Here is a 9,575-nt window from a genome sequence, read left to right as displayed (position 1 = left end):
ACTTCTCCTCTCCTCATCCTGCATCTGTGGCTTAATGCAGAGCAGGGAAGCACACTCCATGACTTCTTGCATTCATCATCCTCCATAAACTAACAGTAACTGCAGAGCATTCTGCAAAAGCCTCACAGTGACAACCAACTAGGGAGTAAAAAAGAGCCAAAGAAAATTAGCACAAAATTCTCAGAAATCTAGGAAATGTTAAAAGATCCCCTGTTGAAAGAGGTCACTGGCATACCTATACAGGCCAAACGAGGGAGAACAGCACAAGTCCTTCCAAAACGGTGGCGGGGGTAGGATACTAGATGGGAAAACACATCCTGCTGCTCAGGTATGAACTTCCATGTCAGTGGCACAACATCAACCACACACAAACCAGCTTGCCTTCTGGGCCTTCTTTAGCCTGTAGGTGAATATAAATTGGGGCGATTATTATCTCTAGTTCTGTTATTTAGATATACCAGGACAGGAGAAGTGTCTGATGCTAATTTGAAACTAGCAAAGCCTGGAATGAAGGGGCCCCTGGTGACCATCTGTAACACGTACCACCAGCCAGGGCTTATGGTATGTATCCCATCAGCAACGTGTGTGGCCACACTCTCAGATGCCGCTTGACTTACACACACCGTTCCATCTTGTGTCAGGTTCTGCATGCCTAAGCAAGCTCTCAGAAAGCTGGTTTTGTCTGTTGTATCTCCTTAAAATTACTGAAGAAAAATGTTTTAGGGTTACCTTGAATCACTTGGGTGAGTTCAACAGATTCATTCTGTTTGATCCAGTATCTCCCCATGACAGTGTATTTGGACACCTAAGCAGGGCACACATTGGAAATAAATGGGATTTTAGTGCAAGAGGAGACTTCCATATGCATGCATGTAGCTACTGCATTTCAGCCATGTCTTTTTTAACACTGAAAAAAACCCACACATTCTAAAGAAAACATTACAAATTCAAATATTTTTAGTAGATTTGTAGATTTAGATGTTGGAAATATAGTAAATGTGAACCTATTCATGTAAAGATAATTTTCTAATATGTATGAAAAGATACATTTCTTGAAATTATCCCACTGGTTTGCCTATTACTGGGCCTTTTCAACTCCTTTTAACCACTGTTCACCGTCAGTTTTCATCCACTTCAGTAGCACACTATCATGATGTAAAGTAATGCATCTGCACATAATGGTCTCTACGCAGCAGCATGCTCTCAAAGACGACAGAAGACGGTGTTCTCCTTTCAGTACTTTGAAGTGAAATTCGTTGAAGTCAAATTCCTAATGAAGAAACACGAAACAGGTCAGGTAAACACTGAGAAGGGGGAGACAAAATAAAAGAGGATCCCACATTACAGCTCTCAATCCAGTGAGTAAATCTTGCTACTGCACACTAGCAGTACTGCAGTCAATAGGACTGTCTCTATGAGTAAAGATTGTTTGTGCAGGGACTGAAGGTCTTTAAAATTAGTTTGTTTTATAAAACATAGAGTGTAGAACATACAGGAGTATACAGATGTGGGTATTGCAATTCTTATAGGAGCTGTTGCTGGAGTGTAGAAAAGCAGAATTTATTCTGCTCTGAGACACTGAAATCTGCAAAATTCATTAAGAGAGAGGAACATAACGCTCACTTATAATGATACATACTGGGAAGTGAAACCATATTCTAGAATCTATGCATCAACCCCAAATCTATAAAGGTAAAATAATGTATAAGTAACATTTATTATTTTTTATGAAATTACTGTATTTTGAAATAGTATGATGCTGTAAGATATTTTCTATCAAGATTAGTATAGAATATTTAAATTTCAGCACCTGGCTATATCTTTTGTTTCAAGAAGCACAATCCTTTGAGGCATTTGGGGTTCTTGGGCCTGGCCCTGGGTATTACAGATTTATTTTTCTTGTAACTCTGTTAACGTAACGTTATTCTCAGTGTACATGAGTGCCACTGTAAGGAAACTCCAACCCACTGGATACACTGCTTACCGAAGATAATCTCAAAATTATTTCCCAGTTTCTTGTTTTCTATCCTTTGCATTATTCAACAACCCACGTCCTAAGAGCAGGGGAAGCCTGGGCGCTGATTCAAGTCACATTTTCCAAGGGATTTTTTTTCAGTCAGTTGCTGTGGTGTCTGAACAGAGATGAGGTCTCTTTCAAGTCACCTTCAAATGGTCATTGACACTTTGCCCTCAAATGTCAAGCTGTGACTGAAATACATTAAAAGGTCAGACAGTGGAAAAACAACAGAGGAGGAAGAAAAAAATTTTCCTTAAAAACTCAAAAGAATTGTTTTAAAAATTAAGTCCAAATTATAAATGAAGACACCTTAACACTTATGTGAATAAAAAAACCAGGAGCAAATTTTCTCAAACAGCAAGTTTTCTGGTGCATTGTGCAAGGAGCTGATATCTATTCAATAATTACAACTTGGGTTTTCAGACACTTTAAATTGTTTAATGATGTGAGTCATTTAGAGCAAAAAATAAAATAATTGGACATTTGTACATTATCAAATTTACAGATTCATTACCTATATTTTATTACAGCAGCAAGACAACACTCTACAATTAGGTCAAGCTCTGGGTGACAGCTATGCAGAATTTTAATGTCTCCAAATTTTAACCCTTTGTAAATACATCCAACAGAGATTAACACATCAGCACATAATCTTATCAACATAGTCCAAATCACTTCCAGGGAAAACAGAACACCTGACCAAACTACAGTTGTGTTGAACTGCATCCTCCATCACAACTTTGCTACCTTTATCTGGATTGAGTGTGTCTGTTGCTATGAAGATACTTTCTGCATTCCTTCTACAGAACACAAAGAAAAGCAACGTACTCAGAGACAGCAGAATGTGTCTCTCCTCTACATGTATGGATATAGATTTATTCGATAGACTTACCACTGATTGTTCCTTCTACTCTAGTTTCTTGTTAAATCTGAAATATAACATAGCATCTTAGTGGAACTAAGAGCCTTGAGGCAATCTTACAAGAGCCCTTGTTTTCATCTTGGAAAGGCAACACACGGAAAGCACAACTTGCAGAGTGATCCATCTCCATCACAGCAACCTGCAGTCTTCGACCACACCAGCACAGCCCCACTGACAGGGATGGCAGGCCTGATTTATGTTGGTGAAGTGAGAAGGCAAGTTGTCTGCTTCTTTTCATGCCTCTGTATCGAATGCTGAGTGCAAAGAGATGCAGTATTTGGCCCTTTTGCTCTGTCTGTTCATAACCCATAAAGGAATCCTGAATAGGGTTGTGCTTATTTTACCTTGCATGTTCCCACTGAGTGGACAACAGTGTGACTGCAGACACCTAAATGATTATGTTGTCATGCACACCACTGGAAATTAAATCCATTCCTTAAAGAAGCAGTGTAATTTTTAATCAAACTGCTGAAAGTCCTGAGAGTATATTTACCTCTGTTTAACTGAAATGAATGACCAATGCTCAGAGAAAGAGCTCTTGGTCAAAATGCACTAGCATTTCAAGCATATGCAGTGTATTTAATATAAGACTTGAGGACTCCATTCACTGTTTCCACCTTGGCTTGTCTGAATTTGACACAAATTAGAGTACTCGCTGGTTTTAGGTTGGCTTTAGACTTAGTTCTAGGTTCCTTGTAAGTCAATGGAGCGACGAGCTCCTCCTGAGGATGATACAGGTTGGGACCTGATTTAGGTAACCAGACCACTCTCTTGATGTCTAAGCTCAGTCTCTAAGTTTGGCCACCTTGAATAGCTCATTTCCCCTCTCCTAAGGAGTCACAAATCAGTTGTAACCCCAAGCTCCTGACTCAGATCTAAAGCATGAGGATCCATCCAAAGAGGAGTGATGACAGGTTTACAGACAGAATACATATGGCAGAAAAAACAGTAGTGTTTTTTCTGTGAGCCAGTGGGACTCCTGCAACCATCTGCAAGCTACACCCAATCTCGTGGTTGTGTTGAGAAAACTATTAGCTTCACGTGGGCCTTGAGGAGGAAGACAACGTTGTAAAACTATTCCTTGCTTGGGACAACTATGACATGAAGAATTATTCAAATTAATTTTGACGTCCTAGCTCTTCAAACATTTCAAATGCTGCCTTTATCTGGATGCAGTTGCAAATATTCTGTAAGGCTGGGAAACTTCTTAACTTGGTAAGAGATCATGGAGGCAAAAAAGGGGACTCTTCAGACTAACTGCCATAAAATTAAGCAACATTTGTCACATTTGATCAAAGAAATGTCAACCATGAAACTCCTAAGTTTCACAATGTCATATTTACAGAATGTGCATGCTTACATTTCAGCCACCCACATTCAAAGGTCTATACAATGGCCACTTACATAGGTATTACATATGAAGCATGTATAGAGCAGTAGAAAATTAAACCATTTACATATCTTTTAATCCTCTACTTAGTCAACTAAATGAGCTAGTCTTAGGTTTGGGCTACATTTTTTCAGACAAATGTTTCAAGTTGGGCACATCAGTAAGAGCAGAATTGCAAGTCAGCCAAAACTGTTGTAAGTTCATACCTGTGGAGCTGCTCCCTCATTTTCTGCAGGTTCCCACAGAGAGATCACCCAGTGCCGACAAGCAACCAAAGCTGGGTTTTAAGACTTTATTTAGGATTGCTTTTAGACACACATTCCTCAAATAGATAGATGTATAAATAACTTGAAATTCACTATGCAAAGCTGTAAAGCACTTAAATATTTGTTATCCCATTCATATATCATTAGAAGTTTTAATCTATTTAACAGTGTACCCAAATAAAATTAATTTGTATATTAGGAAAAAACAGTTGACATTGTATTTGCTAGGGTAACTTGAGTCAAGAGGACCAATGTCTGTCAAATCAGTTTAAATGTCTAGATTAAATGCCTTTTAATTGCTGTTGCCATCTTCTTCTCGTTTTCTGTAAGCTTTATTCAACATTTGTATTTCTTCCTGATAACCACTTCTTTCCATATGCTGCTTTTTACTATTCTGCCGATGAGCTTCGACAGTGTCTGGAATTGATATGTTAATATCGCTGTCAGGATTGTTTGATGGTATGAAGAGGGAGTAGGAAGCAGTTTCCCCTAAATCACATGAGACAAACCTGTTTTCTTTCCGTGAATAACGTAAGGATGGAGACCTTACCTGTGTGGAGGACTGGCTGATATTACTGATGATTGACACAGTATCCAGGGCCTCTTCATTGTCACAAATTTCAAGTACCTCTAAATGAATTTTAACACTTGTGTCAGCAAACGTATTAGGAGACTCCTCTGGGTTTGGCTCATGACCAACACTTTTAGATCGATATACTTCAATTTTCTTTGACGTGGGTGTTATTTTTTGCCCTTCAGTGCTTACCTCATATGTAGATAAAGAGAGAGTTTTTCCCGTGGGTGCCTGAAGAGATACAGTTCCTTGAAATGCACACAGAGGGATAGCTAAGGCCCCACCTGATCGCTGAAAAAGAGAAAGAATGACCTTTTCTAATGCTAATTTTTGAAGTTAGATTCCATTATAAATAAACCAATTATGCTTAGTTTGTTAACTTATTTTACTGTTGTAGACTTTTCCTTGCAGTATTTTAGAAACCTAGTATTTATGACTTTAAAGAGTAGAAAGAAGTGTTTTATAATGATACACTTTAGTATAAAAAGTGAAGTCCCAAGTGACTGTGACTCAGCTAGTTTATGGACACTCACGCTTTATTAGAATAGTCTACACTTAATGTTTCATTGCAGCCAGTCCACAACGAGACGCCAGCACTAGCAGGCACCTCTCTAGCTAGTACTCATAGGCACTTCTGAAAGTGTTTTCACTCTGCTTCAATCAGATCAAGATACTGATCTCCTAAAGCTTCTCATACAGTGACCGAAAGGACAGAAATGACACCACAGGACTGTTTAAAACCAGGAACCTACGCTGACAACATCTGTCTCCCTTGGGCACCCTGCCTTAATTAGTCTTAACTAAATTAGGTGCCTGAAGTTAGATGGCTTAGCTACCAAGCTGAACTTTCCGAAACAACTTGTCAGATATTATTCAAGGAACTCTTTTGTGCATTTCATTTTTATTGTGGAAATAACATTCATTCAATGGTGTCAGTTTGAAATCTATAATAAGGATTTACAGCACCACTCCTACTCCTCCCAATCACTCCTTCCTACCTCCTGCTGCTGCTGCCTGGCAGGGCAAATCACCAGCCCAAACCTCAGCCTCCCCTGTGCTTCCTCTATACACACACACAAACAGATGCACAGAGACCCTCCTTAGTAGCATTTAACTTTCTGGATGATTTGGGAATAAGAAACAACATCACGGCAATCAATGCATGAGGTGAAAAAATGACAGACAGTTGATTTATCAGGATGTGTAAGTCTGAGGCATTTAAGGAGTTTGGATAGCACTCACATTTCTTCCTGTCCATGCAAGGGAGGGCTAAGATGAGAGAGCGAGACAGCTGTCTAGAAGAGCAGGATATGCCTCTTCGTTTGTGAGTGTTGTGATTAATCTACCTGCAACCAAGAGACAAACCACAGAAACCCTGGGCTTTGGAAAGGACCAGTCTTTCCCATGCAAGTTACAGGGGGATGCCCTGAGCTCACCCTCGGAAGCAGAAGCTCTAATATTGTCCTCCTGGATACTGATTTGTCTTGTGCAAACTGTGTGAATAGAGAGAGAGGAAGAAAAGGAGGAGTGACAGAAAGACCAGGTCTAATAATTGGCAGTATGGAGAAGTGCTAGCATTATTTCAGCACTGAAAGGACCCCTTCCACTTGGACCAATTCCGATTAATGTTGCCTTTCTAGTAAAATTGAGAAAGTGAGTAAAACCAGAGAGGTTTAGAATACCGATTGGAAAGGTGAAATTGTTCATAGGAGCTGGGAAGGGCAATTATTTGCTGATTGCTAAAGGAAGCTGTTGTGATGAGAGTTTTATGGAATTAGGCACAACTTTACAACCACACAGCTAAATCAAGTGCCACATTACCTCACCTTCACTAAAGAGCATGAAGAGGAAATTGGGTTTCATTGCGTAGCAAAATCTTGCCAGACTGTGACTTAATGTGGTCCTTCGACAAAGGAATTTGCCTGACAAAACCCTAGGAGCTGGCTTACCCTGCTGGAAGGAAATCAAAGTTGTATTAGTCTCCTTAATAGATTTGTCAGAGAAAAATGGTCCTCGAGTGTTTTTCCAATGTGCAGTTAGAGAGGCAGCTATCATGCTGTCCATTGAGCCGGCAAAGGTCCTAGATTGGTGAATGTTAGATGACAGCAGCTCACTGCCAGCTCCCAGCTGCTGCTGTTCGAGTACAGAGCCATGGTGGGTACAGGGGCTCCCTCAGTGGTAGCTCTCCCAAGAGTAAGCACCAGCAGCCTCTGTTTCAAAGCAATGACATGGGAGATTTTTTTTAAAGCACAGTTAGGTGTTGGCACTTACATTTTCTGTAGTAATTAATGATTAGGATCACTCCTCCAGGAAAGGAGGGATGTGAGAATAACTGTTTTCTCAGGTTGAAGAAGCTCTTGTCCACTTGTCTTCCATCCCAGGTGCTTCCTAAGGTCATGAGAGGACAAAGCAACAAATCCAGCTCTGGGTAAGATCAAGTGGGTAAAGCCTACTATTCTAGCAGCACAGACACAAGGTTAGCGTCTTGGATATTGCAATAGATAGAGCCTGGATACCTACCAATTTTGGTAACACACATTTAGAATGGTGTTTCTGTTGGAGACAAGCCCTACAGTTCTGTTTCCAGCCTCCTGACTAGTTTCTGCAATCAACACTGGAAGTCCTTTGCAGGGTCCGTTAAGAGTGTCCGCATTTCTGGCTGTTAATCAAGCTCAGAATCTGAAGAACAGTCTAAAACAGCACTTAGATTATACAGAAAGACATCTAAAGAGTATGAAAAAGAAAAGTTAAATAAGGACTGATTACTTCAGTGCAGGTTTACGTTCTACTTAATGAAACACCATGGATTTGTCAGACTGAATGTCAAGAAGACAGAGGATATGTCTGAGGCACCTGGAGGGAGAATGAGTAATCCTCACTCACTGGAACGAATACTCCAGTTGTGGAGAATGAGAAATTTTCCAATGACCACAGATTTAGTGGCTCTTTCCAAAAGTCTGTTTTCTGTTGAGAAATCAGTATTTACTTTTAGAAGTGAAAAGGATATGCCAAGTCTTCTATGCCACTTCCCAGTCACTAACCAGGAAGCCAGTAAACTACGTCATTTTCCACTAGACCAATTCCAGTAGAAATATCGTTCAATTACAGACAGACATCTTCACCTGTTTCTACAAGTAGAGAATCCATTTGTCTCTTTGCAAACCGTGCATCATAATGCCATGCACTCGTGACTGTGACAGGCGCCTGCCTAGTAACTGCTGCCCTCGCAGGAAGCAGCTTTCAAATAACAGAATAAACTCCCTCAGTGCAGCAACCGAGTTGCAAGGAAACTACACTATTAACTGCAAGCTTTGATGAAGTACATGTGTGAGAAACAAGCCTATTCATCATCAATACAAAATGTTTGAAGTTTAAACAAGTCCAACTAATTACTGAAAAAAAATAAGCAGCATTTTCATGACACTACAGAACTTAAGCAGAGTTTATTAAAAATTAAATAAAACCCTGGAATTACACGATAGGGGAAAGAAGGAGAGATTGGAGCCACTGAACTGTAAATTCACTGAGTGCTGAGGGGAACTAGCACTACCTTGGTTGGCCTGAAAGTGCCACAGCCCCAGGAAGACTTCTATGCTCCATGCTGGAGGGGAGATGCTGCGGCCACTGATGGTGACTGTCCCTCTCCAGCTAGAGTACCTGAAAGGACTCTGCACCAGAGCCAGAAAGGGGCTAGCGACCAAGAACTGGATCTGGCCCCTCAGCTCGTTAGCGATGCACAGGGCACCAAACACCACAGCCAGACTCCCTCCTGGGTTCAGAGCTGTCACCCACCTTGTGCTTGCTTTGCAAGCTTTGCTCTGGAGTCAAGCAGCCCAACAGAAAAATGCTATAAATAAACCCACTGTTAACCCAAAAGACAGAAGAATGCATTTCTCTGGTTTTATGTATAGCCAGGTAAAATTGATTATTACTGCAATTGCTTTCAGTATAAATTACTATTAATGACAACAGAATGTGACCCTTGTCCTTGATATCATCATTAAATATCCATTTTTGCTTCTTATGACACATCCATGCCAATAAATAGGAATCTACTAGTAAACCAGACTATACTGGTGCATTCTCTGAAGAAGTATTTTATCTTCCACTCCCATTGTTACCTACAGTTCAGCTTTCTGATTTTAAGCCTTACAATGCAATTTAATTCTAAAGCAATAGGAATAGGAAGCAATTTGAGTAATGCTTAACAGTGGCCTTCAGTTCATCCATCCAGGTTCCTGTTTCTCATCTCTGCGTTATTTCAGCATGAACAAGAGCATCCACAGTTGTAAAAGGGTTATGATTCATTTTTACTTCAGTGAAAATAGAAAGAGGTCCACTGTGCTGTTTCTGAACATCTGCCATCTCACTCTCCACAGCCTGGGCCCAAAATGCCTTTTGAAAGG

General features: G+C 40.3%; 1 protein-coding gene across 3 annotated transcripts in view; it reads right to left on the bottom strand.

The window, feature by feature from the left end:
- Positions 1 to 986: 986 nt before the first annotated feature.
- GPR149 (G protein-coupled receptor 149) overlaps positions 987 to 9,575 on the bottom strand; it is a 31,917-nt gene continuing 23,328 nt past the window's right edge. Inside the window, exons 4-5 of one of the 3 annotated variants that reach the window (XR_011326261.1) lie at positions 1,985 to 5,460; positions 987 to 1,270 (exon numbers count right to left, since the gene is read on the bottom strand). Coding sequence is in view for 2 of the 3 variants with exons in the window: in XM_069792942.1 (XP_069649043.1) it covers positions 4,888 to 5,460 (573 nt within the window). In the remaining variant the exon portion in view is untranslated. Of the gene's footprint in view, positions 5,461 to 9,575 lie in introns of all 3 variants that reach the window. The other 2 variants (XM_069792944.1, XM_069792942.1) reach the window with 2 other exon arrangements.

The sequence above is a fragment of the Haliaeetus albicilla genome, chromosome 9, assembly GCF_947461875.1.
Source record: "Haliaeetus albicilla chromosome 9, bHalAlb1.1, whole genome shotgun sequence".
Classification (NCBI taxonomy): Eukaryota; Metazoa; Chordata; class Aves; order Accipitriformes; family Accipitridae; genus Haliaeetus; species Haliaeetus albicilla.
This window is presented reverse-complemented; position numbering and strand designations above follow the sequence as displayed.